Source organism: Martes martes (assembly GCF_963455335.1).
Source record: "Martes martes genome assembly, chromosome: 15".
In the NCBI taxonomy this organism is placed as follows: Eukaryota; Metazoa; Chordata; class Mammalia; order Carnivora; family Mustelidae; genus Martes; species Martes martes.
In genome coordinates this window covers 46,053,761-46,070,754 of record NC_137903.1, presented here as the reverse complement: position 1 = coordinate 46,070,754, position 16,994 = coordinate 46,053,761, and the positions used below count along the sequence as shown (strand labels likewise).

The following is a 16,994-nucleotide window of genomic DNA, read 5'->3' as shown; positions in this document are numbered from 1 at the left end:
GCATGAAGTGTCTTCTGTATATACTTTTAGAATCTTTGAGAAGCAATTTTTTATACCTAATCTATAATCCAGTAATATTATAATGCCATAATAATAAATTTTTGCTTACTTCAATATGTTAAGTATGGACTACAAAAACTTTTTATATAGCTATATATTTCAATAACCCAACAAAAATGGGATTCCTTTTTGAAGTTGATAAAATCTCTTTGTAGGTCTTTCAAGTATTTGTTAATAGTTTAAATGCAGAGTCAAGCAAAGATGAAAGTCAAGTAATTGGCCAAAGAAAAGTAAAGATTTTATAAAGCAACTTAAAAAAGGAGGGGGGGGAGGCTAATTCAAAACAAACTAGAGGCTCAAGTTTAGCCCTATTTTTAGAATGGGTCCAGGGTGTTGAACAAGATAAGACAAAGTACTCTTCAAGGCAGGGTACGTGAAGGAAGATCTGTAATCAGGAGGAGTGGTATTGGTTGTCATCATGTCCAATTTTTTACAGGATTTCTTTATTAGGAGAAAATAAACATATGGAGAAGAGTGAAAGGAAGAATGAAGGTACAAAGTAAACATTGAGAGGGGGAAACAGGAGCAAAACCTAAGATAGCCGAGAAGGTTCTATTGCACTTAATATAGGTTGAAGATTAATGTTAAGAAGGCAAACTCTGAGACAAGGGAGAGCAATCATTGAAGGTGATGTTTTGGTGTAAGTTATGATGAAAGGCTGAGAGTTTTCATGCCTGATATTACCTTGGATTTTTCCCTTATAGGAAAGAAATGAGGTGAGATCATTTGCAGGGATAGACGAGCACAAGAATGAGGTTTGGTCTTGGGGAGACTGACAATACCTTTGACAGGAATGTGTTGAGCAAAATTATGCTAACAAGCAACAACATGTATTGATCTAGTTAACAAACTCCTATCAAATGTCTCCTCTGTGTCAGCCAGTCTTCTGAGTTTTGTGAGAATACATCAGTGGACAAAACAAGTATGAATCCCTGCTCTCATGGGGAGATTGAGTCTAAACCAAAGCTTCTACTGGGATTCATAAATGCCTAGAAATCAGATGAAGAGGAGAGACTGGACATCCAGGGCTCTCTTCGAATGCAGAACCCAGGAAAACCCTTGGAAAGAACTCAATCAAAGGGAAAAGTGAAAGAGAGCCCCCAAGATTCTCCAAGTTAGGCCTTCAAGGATGGGATGATTCATACTTACACAATCAGAATTTTTTTTCCTGGCCCATCTTCGACTACCTCCCTTGACTGAGTTATGCTCCTGCCTGAGAGAGCCTGCCACCCACCCTCCCACCCTCCAGCCCATGCCTTTCTTTGTGCTGCATTTGAAATAGGCTGAGAAATCATCATTGTTAGAAGCTTTGAGAGAGGCAAGATTCTGATGGGAGTGGAGCAAATGGGTATTTTCTCAACTTCATTTCAGTTTTCCAGGGCCTGAAAGAAAGAGTGCTATACAAAAGCAAAAATGATATTATATAAAGATAGTTATATTTTCCTGGTAATTGGTGCTCATGTTTTAATCATATATATACCTGCAAGTAAAATTTAGTTTCACATTTATAAACAATGTTAACATCAGGGACAGAAAGATTCATAAGTTCAATTACTAATTAATATTTTTCCTTTGTAGATAACTGAACTATAAACAAATGTTTGAATTCATTATAACTTAAGACCTGACATTTTCACAAATAATCTCTAAATTTCAAAAATATTGTTATATCTGCATATATCTAGAAATGCTATTCGGGGCACCTGAGTGGCGCAGTCAGTTAAGCATCTGCCTTCCGCTCAGGTCATGATCCTGGGGTCCTGGGATTGAGCCCTGCAATGGGCTCCCTCCTCAGTGGGGAGTCTGATGCTTTCTATCCCCCTGCCCCTCTACCCCACTTGTGCTCTTGCTCACACTCGCTCAAATAAATATTTTTTAAAAATGTTTTTAATATTTTTAAATTTAAAAAAGAAATGCTATTCTCACCAACACACTGAGGAAGTTGGGTCCACATTCCTCTAACACATGTAATTGATCTACGTCCAATCAATGTAAATGTTTCTCTGCAATTGAACTCCACTGAAGCTCCATGGTGATAGGGAGGGGAAGAAAATTCAACAACATAGCCGTAATCAAGCCCAGGTATAGCTCCACATGTGCTGCCCTCTGTAAAAATTTCACAAAAATATGTTTATGTTTAAAATATAATTCATGTGGTTATATGAATACAAACACAAAATGTTGATTTAATCAAGTTTGAATATTCATGATTTTTATACATTACCAACACATATAGGCAACGTTGTCCATTTTCCATCAACACATTGAATTTTATTGGGACCCTTCATCGAAAATTCAGGGTTGCAAACATATTCCACCAATTCATTGTGTTCATAATTTTCTTTGTTTGCTTCTTTAGCCTTCCCATTGGGGAGCTGAGGAGGTGCGCCACACAATTTTACTAGCTCTAGAGTAGAAATACAGTAAAACAGAGATATTTTTCTTTAATCAATTTATTATTTGTGACAAGATTTATTATAGCATTCTTAAGCAATCAAACAAACAGAAAAAAGTGTTTACAACAGATACATTTCCCAGTTCTATTACTAATATTGAACTAGCCTATTAAAAGTACATTCAAGCCTAGAAAATACATTCAATATATATAGGCATAAATCTGGCTAGAGACATGTAAAACTGATAAACTGAATGTAAGAAATCATTACAGAGATAATCTAAAGGTCCAAAGAAAGAGAGTTCAGAAGATTTAATATAACTAAGATATCAATATTTCCCAATGATCTATAGATCCAATATTACCCCAATCAAAATCATTGCAGATGTTTTTGAAGAAATTGACAAACTGAGTCTAATATTCACATGGAAATGCAAAAAACTTAGAATGGCTTAAAAAATGAAAAAGAAGAAAAGTTTGAAGGGCTAACATTATGTGTTTTCAATATTTATTACAAAACAGTAATTAAGAAGCTGTGGTTTCGGCATAAAGACAGATGGTAAAAAACAGAATGGAGTTCAGAAATAGACTCACATCTATATAGACAAATGATTTTTGACATAGATGCAAAAGGCAATTCAGGGGGAAATGATCATTTTTTTCTACATATTGATATAGAAGAACAATTGGATACCCATATACAAATAAAATCAGAGTTTTGATTCTATCATATCTCATACACAAAAATTAATTAAAAGTAGAGCATAGATCTAAATATAAAACCAAAACCTTTAGAAAACATAGGAGAAAATCTTTGTGAGCAAAGATTAGCAAAATGTCTTAGATATGACACATAAAAAAACCAAAGACACAGAAAATATTTTCTGACTACCTTACAATCCTATAAACATAAGAAATTTCAAGGGTAGATTATAAACCTTAGTAAAACCCTGAATTTAGTTTTGAAAGTATAGCTCAGACAAATAGGAAAGTGTAGCAAAAAAATATGTTCAATGATCTAAATATTCTAAAGACATGTCCAAACCAATTAGTAAATATGGCTGTACAAGTATATTAATTATATTGCATGCAACATCTTACCCAAAATAAATTTTAAGTACCATAATTTGAGACAAGAGACAAGCACTTGATCAACCTATTTTAGCTTTGATTAAGCCATACATGTGATGGGCCTGACCAAAAGTTGCTTACTATTGTTTAGACACAATCAATGAAATGAGTTAAGGCCAATGCTATTAAAAATGTCCAATACTGAAAAAAAAAAAAAAAAAAAAGTCCAACACTAATGGCAGAATTGCAGGCAGAAAGAAAAGTAACAAAGTCCCTTCAGTGTCAGACACCCTGTAAATATTTATGGATACTTCTACTACATATTTCAATAAATAATTGGAAATTAATTTCTAATTCTTATTTCAGCAATTGTAGGATAAATATTCACCTTTACATGTTGGAAAATTAGGGGACCATCCAAAGTGGTAACACTGAACTGAATCTGGTCCAACTCTTGTGAATCTTTGTCTGCAGGAGAATTTCAATGTGTCTCCAACTTTATATTTGTCTTTTCTGGGCTCAACAATTAAGTATTTTTCTATTAGAGGAATCTTACATTCTCTTTCTATTAAAAAAAAGATAAAAGGATTTAATAAGAATATACAATTAATCATTGCCAAAGTAAATTTCACATGTGTCACACAACAATGGGGGAGAGGCAAGGTATTACATATACAGAGGAGCTTCTGATAAATTCTCTTCTTTGAAAACTGTTATATATTAGATTTTATATGCCCTCTAAATCCATACAGGACTCTGAGAAATATTAAGGTGTTGAACAGAAATAGACATGTCCTAAAATTTATTTGTGCAGTCAGTTTGCCTATACTGTATCAGATTTTTATCACTGACATTTATAAAATCTAATGTTATATTTTTTAGACTTTCAAAACAGAAAAGCAGTGTCTCACATTAAAAAAAAACTCATGATACAATTTTCAAATTGCACACTTAAATAAAAATTGGTATTTTTGTTTAACATAATTGGAGATCTAGAACTCTAAAGAGAAACAGTTCTAAAGTATTTTAGTTAGAGGAACATTTAAAAATCTTAATCAATACTTTATAAGTGAAGAAATCAAACTGAAACACAAAACAAAATGAAGAAATGTGATCAAATCCACATAGTCATATTCTAGGTGTCCTGAATATTTATGCAACTACCTATTCTTATTATACCTATAATTATAGTAACTGTTAATAAATTGTTAATTGTTCTGCTTCAAATTAGCAAGGTGTAAAATTATTCCTTAAGATGTGTGATATTTGTGACATTGCTAAGTACTATCAAAAGCTGCATTTTTCTGGGGCGCCTGGGTGGTTCAATGGGTTAAAGCCTCTGCCTTCGGCTCAGGTCATGATCTCAGGGTCCCCGCATCGGGCTCTCTGTTCAGCAGGGAGACTGCTTCCTCCTCTCTCTGCCTGCCTCTCGGCCTACTTGTGATCTCTGTCAAATAAATAAATAAATAAATCTTAAAAAAAAAAAGCTGCATTTTTCTTATTAGGAATCCTCCTATCTTGCTAACTAATTTAAAAAATTAAAAACTGAAATTTAAAAATTAAAGTCACACTAAAAAGAATATTTATACTATCTAAAGTCAAGTATTTATACATAAATCATAAAACTAAGACAACTATTTTTAAAAGTAATGCCACAGGGTTGAAGGTAAGATGACAGAGGAGTAGCAGACTGAGATGACATCAGGTCACAGGAGTTCAGCTAGATCGTTATCAAACCATTCCGAACACCTACAAACCCAACAGGAGATCGAAGAGAAGAAGAGCAGCAATTCTAGAAACAGAAAATTGACCACTTTCTGAAAGGCAGGACGTGCACAGAAGTGAATCTGAGGGACAGGAAGATAGACCCCAGGGGGAGGGGTTGGCTCCCAGCAAGCAGTGGAGCAACGAAGCATAAAATCAGAACTTTTAGAAGTCCGCTCCACTGAGGGACATCGTTCCAGAGGCTAAATGGGGGTGGACCCCTCACAGGGACAGTGTGGCCTCAGGTCCCACGGGGCTGTCTGGGTGTGGCAAAGCTTGATGGTATCAGAGTGAGGAAGCCAACTACAGAGACAAAGCCGAAGTGTGAGCTCTCAGCTCAGAGTTACCTTAAACCATGACCTGCAACACAGTTGGGCTACTGCTCTTCAAGCAGGGACCCCACAATTGGCAGATCTGGGGAGACTCACCATTCTCTTCTGGAGGAGCAGTGCACCAGGAATCTGCTGGGTTTGGAGACTTCAAATGGGGCTGTGTGCCAGAGACAGAAATGCTCGGTCACAGGCCACGTGAGCACAGAGTGCGGCCAGAGACCAGAGAGATGGAAGGGACTGACTGCTTTTCTGGGAAGGCGCACTGAGCAGTGGGGCCCTGAGCTCTTGTCTCCTTTGGGAAGGAGACTGGGAGGCCACCATTTTCATTCCTGTCCTCCAGAACTCTATGGAAAGCGTTCAGGGAACGAAACCTCCAAAAATGGACCTGAGCAGATTACTTAGCCTGGTTCCTGGCAAGGGCGGTGCAAGTCCACCTCAGGCAAAAACATCTGAGACTCACTGCAACAGGCCCCTCCCCCAGAAGATTAGTAAGAACATCCAGCCAAGACCAAGATCACTGATCAAGGAGAACAGTGGAACTTCAGAGCTAGGGGAAAGCTACGCATGGAATTCATGGCTTTCTCCCCATGATCCTTTAGTCTTGCAAAGTTAAATTAAATTTTTTTTAATTTTATTTTTTTCTTATTCTATATTTTTTAACTTTTCCTCTTTCCTTTTTTAACATTTTTAACTAGTTTATCTTAACAATACCTTTCTTAAAAAGATCTTTTTAAAACTTCACTATTGTAGTTATATTGTATCCTTCATTGTATTTAACCTTATTTTTTGTATACATATAGGGTTTTTTTTTTTTCCTAAAAAATTTTGGGATACAATTTCTTCTAATAGATCAAAATATACCTTAAATCTAGCACTGGGTTCTGTTCTAGTCTCCAGCCTCAGAACATTCTCTCCACTTTTTTTTATTCTTTCTTTCTTTTTCCAACCAACTTATCTTATCAATTCTTTTTTTAGAATTTTTTAAAAATTTTCATCTTTACAGTCATATTCCATGCCTTCATTGTGTTTACCCTTATTTTTGTATGTATATAAGTTTTTCTTTCTTTAAAAATTTTGATAGGTAGTTTCTTCTAAGAGACCAAAATACACCCAAAATCAAGTGGGTGGCTCTGTTCTATTCACCAGTCAAATGAACAAATAAATACACACACACACACACACAAACATACATACACATACACACATACATATATATTTTTTTAACCCCCTGTCTTCTCCCCCAATTTGAGATCTCTTCTGACTTGGTTAACGTACATTTTTCTGGGGTCTTTGCCACCCTTTTAGTATTTTATTCTCTCATTCATATATTCTTCTCTGGATAAATGACAAGGCGGAAAAACTCACTACCAAAAAAAAAAAAAAAAAAGGAATAAGAGACGATACTGAAGCCTAGGGACCTGGTAATATGTCAGATCTAGAGTTCAGAATGATGATTCTCAAGGTGCTAGCTGGGCTTGAAAAAGGTATGGAAGATATTACAGAAACGCTGTCTGGAGAAATAAAATCCCTGTCTGGAGAAATAAAAGAATTAAAATCTAACCAAGCTAAAATAAAAAAAGCTATTAATGAGGTGCAATAAAAAATGGAGGCTCTTACTACTAGGATAAATTAGGCAGAAGAGAGAATTAGTGATATAGAAGACCAAATGATGGAGAATAAAGAAACTGAGCAAAAGAGAGACAAACAACTACTCTACCACAAGGGGAGAATTTGAGAGTAAGTGATACCATAAGACAAAACAATATTAGAATAATTGGGATCCCAGAAGAAGAAGAAAGACAGAGAGGGGCAGAAGGTATATTGGAACAAATTATAGCAGAGAATCTCCCTAATTTGGCAAAAGGAACAAGCATCAAGATCCAGGAGGCACAGAGAACTCCCCTCAAAATCAATAAAAATAGGTCTACATGCTGTCATCTACTAGTAAAACTTACAAGTCTCAGGGATAAAGAGAAAATCCCAAAAGCAGCTTGGGACAAGAGGTCTGTAACCTACAATGGTAGAAATATTAGATTCGCAGCAGACCTATCCACAGAGACCTGGCAGGCCAGAAAGGACTGACGTGATATATTCAGAGCACTAAACGAGAAAAATATGCAGCCAAGAATACTGTATCCAGCTAGGTTGTCATTGACAATGGAAGGAGAGATAAAAAGCTTCCAGGAAAAACAAAAACTAAAAAAAATTTGCAAACACCAAACCAGCCCTACAGGAAATATTGAAAGGGGTCTTCTAAGCAAGGAGAGCCTAAGAGTAGTAGACCAGAAAAAAACAGAGACAATGGACAGTAACAGTCACCTTACAGGCATTACAATGGCACTAAATTCATATCTTTCAATAGTTACCCTGAATGTAAATGGGCTAAATGCCTCAATCAAAAGATACAGGGTATTGGTATGGATAAAAAAAAAAAAATCAATATGCTGTCTACAAGAAAGTCATTTTAGACCCAAAGACACTTCCAGATTTAAAGTGAGGGGGTGGAAAACAATTTACCATGCTAATGGACATCAAAAGAAAGCGGGGATGGCAATCCTTGTATCAGATAAATTAGATTTTAAGCCAAAGACTATAATAATAGATGAGAAAGGACACTATATCATACCCAAAAGATCTGTCCAACAAGAAGATCTAACAGTTTTAAATATCTATGCCCCTAGCATGGGAGCAACCAAATATATAAACCAATTAATAACAAAATCAAAGAAACACATCGACAATAATACCATAATAGTAGGAGACTTTAACACCCCCTTCATTGAAATGGACAGATCATCCAAACAAAACATCAACAAGGAAATAAAGGCCTTAAATGACACACTGGACCAGATGGATATCACAGGTATATTCAGAACATTCCATCCCAAAGCAACAGAATACACATTTTTCTCTAGTGCACATGGATCATTCTCCAGAATAGATCACATCCTGGGTCATAAATCAGGTCTCAACCAGTACCAAAAGATTGGGATCATTCCCTGCATATTTTCAGACACAATGCTATGAAGCTAGAACTCAATCACAAGAGAAAAGTTGGAAAGAACTAAAATACAAGGAGGCTGAAGAGCATCCTACCAAAGAATGAATGGGTCAACCAGGAAATTAAAGAAGAACTGAAAAAAATCATGGAAACAAATGATAATGAAAACACAACTATTCAAAATATGTAGGACACAACAAAGGCGGTCCTGAAAGGAAAGTATACAGTGATACAAGCCTTTCTCAAAAACAAGAAAGGTCGCAAGCATGCAACCTAACCCTACACCAAAAGGAGCTGGAGAAAGTACAGCAAAGAAAGCCTAAACCCAGCTGAAGAGGAGAAATAATAAAGATCAGAGCAGAAATCAATGGAATAGAAACCAAAAGAACAGTAGAACAAATCAACGAAACGGAGCTGGTTCTGTGAAAGAATTAATAAGATTGACAAACCCCTGGCCAGACTTATCAAAAAGAAAAGAGAAAGGACCCAAATTAATAAAATCATGAATGAAAGAGGAGAAAGCACAACCAAGAAAGCACAACAAAGAAATACAAACAATTCTAAGAACATATTATGAGCAACTATATGCCAGCAAATTTGACAATCTGGAAGAAATGGATACACTCCTAGAGACATACAGACTACTAAAATAGAACCAGGAAGAAATAGAAAACCTGAACAGACCCATAAAAAGTAAGGAGATCAAAGCAGTCATCAAAAATCTCCCAACAAATAAGAGCCCAGGGCCAGATGGCTTCCCAGGGGAATTCTACCAAACATTTAAAGAATTATTACTTATTCTCCTGAAACTATTCCAAAAAATAGAAATGGAAGGAAAACTTCCAAACTCATTTTGTGAGGCCAGCATTACCTTGATCCCAAAACCAGACAAAGACTCCATCAAAAAAGAGAATTACAGACCAATATCCTTGATGAACACAGATGTGAAAATTCTCACCAAAATACTAGCCAATAGGATCCAAAAGTACATGAAAAGAATCATTCACCACAACCAAGTGGGATTTATTCCTGGGATGCAAGGTTGGTTCAACATCCACAAATCAATCAATGTGATACAATACATTAATAAAAGAAAGAACAAGAATCATATGATACTGAATGGATGCTGAAAAAGCTTTTGACAAAGTACAGCATCCTTTCTTTTTTTTTTAAAATGATATATCTTAAAGCAAATGTTTCTTTTTTTTTAAGATTTTATTTATTTGACAGAGGGAGAGAGATCACAAGTAGGCAGAGAGGGCAGGCAGAGACAGAGGGGGAAGCAGGCTCCCCACTGAGCAGAGAGCCCAATGCGGGGCTCAATCCCAGGACCCCGAGATCATGACCTGAGCCAAAGGTAGGGGCTTTAACCCACTGAGCCACGCAGGCGCCCCTACAGCATCCTTTCTTGATCAAAACTCTTCAAAGTGTAGGGATAGAGGGTACATACCTCAATATCATCAAAGCCATTTATGAAAAACCCACAGTGAATATCATTCTCAATGGGGAAAAAATGAGAGCTTTTCTGGTAAGCAATCAGACTTCTCTGCTTAGCAATCAGACAACAAAAAGAAATTAAAGGCATCCAAATCATCAAAAAAGAAGTCAAACTCTCATTCTTTGCAGATGAAATGATACTTTATGTGGAAAACCCAAAAGAATCCACTCCGAAACTGCTAGAACTCATCCAGGAATTCCGTAAACTCTCAGGATATAAAATCAATGCACAGAAGTCAGTTGCATTTCTATACACAAACAACAAGACAGAGGAAAGAGAAATTAAGGAGTCAATCCCATTTATAATTGTACCCAAAACCATATGATACCCAGGAGTAAACATAACCAAAGAGGCAAAGAGTCCGTACTCAGAAAATTATGAAGTACTCATAAAAGAAATGGAAAAACACTCCATGCTCATGGATTGGAAGAACAAATATTGTGAAAAGAACAAATATTGTGCTACCTAGAGCAATCTACACATTTAATGCAATCCCTATCAAAATATCATCAATTTTTTCAGAGATGGAACAAATCATCCTAAAATTTATGTGGAACCAGAAAAGACCCCGAATAGCCAGAGGAATGTTGAAAAAGAAAACCAAAGTTGGTGGCATCATAATTCCAGACTTGAAGCTCTATTACAAAGCTGTAATCATCAAGACAGTACAGTACTGCCACAAAAACAGACACATAGATCAATGGAACAGAATAGACAGCTCAGAAATAGACCTTCAACTCTATGTTCAACTAATCTTTGACAAAGCAGGAAAGAATGTCCACATTCTTTCTTTGGAAAGAATGTCCACATTCTTTCTTTGGAAAGAATGTCCACATGTCTTTGGAAAAAAGACAAGTTTCTTCAACAAATGGTGTTGGGAAAATTGGACAGCCACAGGCAGAAAAATGAAACTGGACCATTTCCTTATACCACACACAAATATAGACTCAAAATGGATGAAAGACTTCAATGTGAGACAGGAATCCATCAAAATCCTTGAGGAGAACACAGGCAGCAACCTCTTTGACCTCAGCCATAGCAACTTCTTCCTAGAAACATCACCAAAGGCAAGGGAAGCGAGGGCAAAAATGAACTATTGGGACTTCATCAAGATCAAAAGCTTTTGCACAGCAAAGGAAACAGTCAACAAAACCAAAGGACAACTGACAGAATGGGAGAAGATATTTGCAAATGTCATATCAGATAAAGGGCTAGTATCCAAAATCTATAAAGAACTTATCAAACTCAACACCCAAAGAACAAATTATCCAATCAAGAAATGGGCAGAGGACATGAACAGACATTTCTACAAAGCAGACATCCAGATGGCCAACAGATACATGAAAAAGTGTTCCACATCACTTGGCATCAGGGAAATCCAAATGAAAACCACAGAGAGATACTACCTCACACCAGTCAGAATGGCTAAAATTAACAAGTCAGGAAATGACAGATGTTGGCGAGGATGCAGAGAAAGGGGAACCCTCCTACAGTGTTGGTGGGAATGCAAGCCGGTGCAGCCAGCTGGAAAACAGCATGGAGGTTCCTTAAAAAGTTGAAAATAGAACTACCCTATGACCCAGCAATCACGCTACTGGGTATTTACCCTAAAGATACAAATGTAGCGATCCGAAGGGGTACGTGCACCTGAATGTTTATAGCAGAAATGTCCACAATAGCCAAACTATGGAAAGAGCCTAGATGTCCCCCAACAGGTGAATGGATAAAGAAGATGTGGTATAGATATACAATGGAATACTATGCAGCCATCAAAAGAAATGAAATCTTGCCATTTGCAAAGACGTGGATGGAACTAGAGGGTATTATGCGAGCGAAATAAGTCAATTGGAGAAAGACAAATATCATATGATCTCCCTGATATGAGGAATTTGAGAGGCAGAGAGGGAGTTTGTGGGGTAGGAAAGGAAAAAAATGAAACAAGATGGGATCAGGATGGAGACAAACCATAAGAGACTCATAATCTCACAAAATAAACAGGGTTGCTGGGTGGAGAAGTGGTATGGAGAGGGTGGTTGGGTTATGGACATTGGGGAGGGTATGTGACATGGTGAGTTCTGTGAAGTGTGTAAGCCTGACGATTCACAGATCTGTACCCCTGGGGCAAATAATACATTTTATGTTAATAAAAATAATTAATTTTAAAAAACGTAATGCCACAAAAAATAACTCTGCAAATTTGCTTTTTTGCTTTAATGTTGAGTTTTATAGCTGGGCTAAGAAGGTCATACTTGATGAGAACTACAAGGATTCTTTCCTAAAATTCTATTTCAATCTTCTACATAGCAATTCTTGTATTTGTATGTACATTTGTTTATATACTTTGTGTTTATCTCAACACATTGTGAAAAATGCTGCCTTAACAACACCAAAAAACAGTAGTAGTAGTAATAATAATAATAATTTAAAAATCTTGGCTGTTGGTTATTTTCCAAGTGTTATATAGAGTTACTGACTTTTAAAATATAATATAAAGAAGAGTTTGAATGGGCATACCCTGAATTAAAGATATTTATCTTTATCAAAAGTCAAAATCATAAATCCAGACACTGATACTTGGAAATGCTAGTACAATTTTTTTTAAGTGTACATTTATTTAAGACTGTTGGAAACACTATTTGACTTAAGTGGTTTATGATAATAATAATTCTTGTTTTTTTAAAGATTCTATTTATTTGAGAGAGAGGGAGAGCATGAAGGGGGCAGGGAGAGGGTAGGGAGAGGGACAAGCAGACTCCCCACTGAGTGTGGACCCCAATACAGGGCTCCATTCCAAGACCCTCAGATCATGACCTGAGCTGAAGTCAGATGCTTAACCAACTGAGCCACCCAGGCGCCCCAACAATAATTCTTTGGAAACCTCTCTGTGAAAGAGAGAATGCTCAGGACAATAAACTCAGATATCAGCCCATCTTTGTGCAATTTTCTGCTACATGATAGAAGGAAGTTATTTGAAAAGAACACTAAACTGCCACTTGTTCAATCAACTTTGTAAGGTCTTACCATGCTGGTGACTTCTTACCAATGGGTTCACAAGGTCTTAAGTTTTATAAAATTTGTAATAAAAGCCTTATTGGCCATATCAGTTTTTACTGCTGTCGCATTCTTCTGACATGTGGTGACATTGTTAAAGTCACAGCAATTACATATTCATAATTTTGAATTCTTTTTTAAAGAGGGACCCTCAACACTGTATAAGCTTCTGATTTCATAAAACCTGAATCGGCTTCTAGTCCCAGAAAAGAAACTGACGCTCATCTTAAAAACCTCTGCTTTTACTTGGAAGAAAATCCGAGCTCTTTATGATCCATTTCCTGCCTAAGCTTCCAATGTAACTGACATCTCTCTCCCTGTGGCAATCCAGACTTCAGGCTTTTTGATCTTTGGATTTTCTAAATAGCTCAAGTTCTCTGCTGTTTCAGCTGTCCCACAGACCCCCATCTCTATCCTGAAGGGTTTTCAACCTTTTTTTGTGCACATGCTGTCCTATAGAAAATAGAGCCCTCCATCCCCACCCTCCCGTTTTCTAAGTTCTTGGTTTCTCTTGTTTCTTTGAACACAGTTATGTAGAAAATATATTTTAAATGTTTTTATCATCATTATTTGGCTTAATTCATTGGGTTTTTTGTTTGTTTGTTTGTTTGTTTGTTTTCATATTGGAATGAAAGCTCCTAAAAAGCAGAGCCATGTTAGTGAGTTTTCACCATTCTCTCCTGGCCTATTTCTAGCTCATAAACAGGTGTTTGTTGACAGCCTGAATTAATCAATTTCAACCAGAACCAAGACACAACTAAGCAAGCCTACCTCATCTCCGTAATAAACTTACTGGGTGCCCCTTTCTTGAAGTCTCTATTTTAAGCCTTTTTTATTTTTCCTAAGTGTTCTTTCTCCTCCTAACTCATGCACCATTCAATCTCAGGTGACTCTGTCTTATAGTTCAAAGGAAAATGGAAACCATCAGCTCCTGCTTCTTTCCAGCATGAGATTCACACACGCTTTCCTTCCTTCTACCTATTACAAAGTTGGAAGTAGCTGTGTTGCCACAAAAGCCTCGTACTTCCACAGAGCTCCCACCCCCACTAGGAAATGTCTACTTCACGTATTCAGTCTCTGTTCTATTCTATTGAGCATTCACCTGGCTCTGATGTCCTCCATCTTTAAAAAAAAAAAAAAATCTTCCCTTTGGTGTCTGATTTCCTCTAGCAATATTCTGCACTTCCTATCCACCATATTCACACAAACGTCTTGAAAGAGTTATGACCACGTGCTGTACTGAAGTTCTCACTAATCATTTTCCTTCAGTAAACTCTATTTAGGTTCTGCACCATGTATTCCTTCCAGAACTATTTCTGTCACAGTTATTGCTGGCCTCCAAGTAGCCAAATCTGTCATATTTTCAGTCTTCTAGATAGATGTATTGACTTATTTAGTCTACAATCAAAGCAACCTATTGAAATATTAGAAAAGTACACATTTTAAAGCCTGTTACAGATAAAGAGGAGTCAACAAAGCTTCAGCTAGACTTGACATGTTACCCTAAGATACATGCTTGGCAAGTAGTGGAATTAGAATGAGAGCCCACCCAGGCTGACCCACAGGCTCCGGGCGTATTTTCTCTTCCTTTAATCACTTTCTTCTCTCCATTTCTATGACAACATTCATTCTTATATTTTTTCCTCCCAATTTTCACAACCTCCATTTTTTCTACCTACATCGCTACCTATTCCTCTTCTGTCTGACACCTAAATGTTAGGAGGCTTCAGGGCTCAGTCCTGCGCTCTCTGTTCTTGCCATTCCACATTCTTTTTTGCACATTCTACATCCACTCATTTTCCCACACATTCAAGCTCTCCTTCTAATTCTGGACAGCTTTTGGCAAACACAAAAGAGATTCATGCGATAGTCCACAGAACTCGTCAAAGTCAGAAAATAAAGAGCTCCTCTCCAGACCTGCAGAAATTAACTCTCAAGGTGGGAGGGGTAAAGCAAAACCTCAAGAGCAAAATAGCTGAGGAAGTTGTGGGAAACTACAATGTTCCTAAGGAAAACTAAGTTTAAAATAATTTAAAAGCTTTCATTTAGTAAAAATAATAATAACAATAATAATTGTACCTTAATCACAAATCTGTAATGTATAAGACCTATTGGAAACATTACATTAATGTACTATGTTAAAGATAGGCTATTCTCTTTGGGTTTCAGAATACCTTCTCTTCCCAGTTGACATTAAATTAGAAGCATTCACCTTGATTTTAATTATTGTGCCTTAAGAATATCTCCAGATAATTCAAATTTTTTTAAAAGGAACACATAGCATTTTTTAACTCAGTTTTCTTTTTACAAACCTTATTTTCAGATAACTAATAACTGTTAGTTGAAGGCAAGAAGTGTTTTTTTTTTTAATTGAAGTATAGTTGACAATAGTATATTAGTTTCAGGTGCAGAACTGAGTCATTCATCAATTACAGATTTTCTTTAATCCTAAAAAAAAAGAAAGAAAGAAAGAAAAAAGAATACTTGAAAAAAGGTACTTACCATAACATGTGGGTGTATCAGACCAACCAGTGTTACCACAGACTATGGAGCCTGTGGTGTGTCCAAGTCTGCTTTCATAACCATCATGGCATTCAAAGTCCAGCTGGTCATTGAGCTGAAACCTTGTGCCACCGCTCTTGAGTCTGGCATTCACGAACACTGGCATATCACAAGACTCTAATTCATAACAAAATTAAAGATTTTACTTATAATGGTAGTTCATGAACACCCTAACTTAGTAAATCCCATCCCTAGAACAAAAAGCTTGATCAATTAGTATGTGCTAATGAATGAAACACGACACAAAATTAATCTTAAAAGACCCATGATAAATCGTTGTCTTCACATAGCTACCAGAAGTGAAAACAATGTTTCTACACAGGGTTTTCTTGCCATTAAAACCCTCTGAAAATTTATGTTAGGAACATTTTTCTCGATTCAATTACACTTATGCATTCATAGTCTGCTAGTAACAAAACAGGCCATTATAGTTTATGATACTTTTTTCTAGGAAACTGCAATAGCATTTTGTGAATCCCAGCAGTTACAATACATATACCAGAGAAAAATGGGAAATTAAATAAAAAGATTGATGTGTTTATTAAGACATTTTCTATTCTATGATAAGAAATCTTGAAGTGGAAAATATATTACAATTAAATCAAATCACTCTACTAATACCTTTTACAAAGTTCAAATTTGAGTTCTGGAAGGAGGGAGGAGAGTGATCAAAATCAGAAACATGGTTATGCTGGAATATTTGTTAAAACTCAAATGTTTCTTGAAAGCGATACCTGTGTGTCATTGGGCTTGTCTTTTTACTTATTCTATTCTATAAATATTATCTAAAATGCGTGTAAAAAAGAATACTCATGAGCAATTTGTACTTAGGAAAGCTTGACCAAGGATCAAGAAGATGAACTGTGTAAGGATACAATTATTTTATAGGTGGAATGAAACTGCTCTATGGTTATCTCCAGGCATGCCTAGAATTCTAATGCTAAGTCCTGGCCCAGGATGTGTACCTAGTCATTTATAATTCGCTGTTTAAGTATGAAACTCCCTTGGAGACACCCTGCACAAGCTCGTCTACATTTTGGAGGAGTATACAGATTTGTGGTTTATACCTGGTTTAACTGGTTGCACAGACTAGTTTTAAGTACGTAAACATAAAGATGTATGAGACCTCTTTGTAAATCTGTGCACTAGCCTGCCTGAAATTGAGATACCTTGTCTATATCTTGGTGGTTTTGAACCGACAGCTGAAGAACATCCTGAGACATGAGGCTGGATGGCTGTGCTGGTAAGGGTTCAGACTTC

The 16,994-nt window shown here is 36.4% G+C and overlaps 1 protein-coding gene across 1 annotated transcript in view; it reads right to left on the bottom strand.

The window, feature by feature from the left end:
• The window catches only part of LOC308355943 (complement factor H-like), a gene marked incomplete at its 5' end in the record, with an annotated part of 107,594 nt that overhangs the window by 52,489 nt on the left and 38,111 nt on the right, over positions 1 to 16,994 (bottom strand). The window contains 4 exon segments of the mRNA XM_080824498.1: positions 1,987 to 2,166; positions 2,285 to 2,467; positions 3,915 to 4,091; positions 15,675 to 15,851. Coding sequence (XP_080680624.1) covers positions 1,987 to 2,166; positions 2,285 to 2,467; positions 3,915 to 4,091; positions 15,675 to 15,851 — 717 coding nt within the window.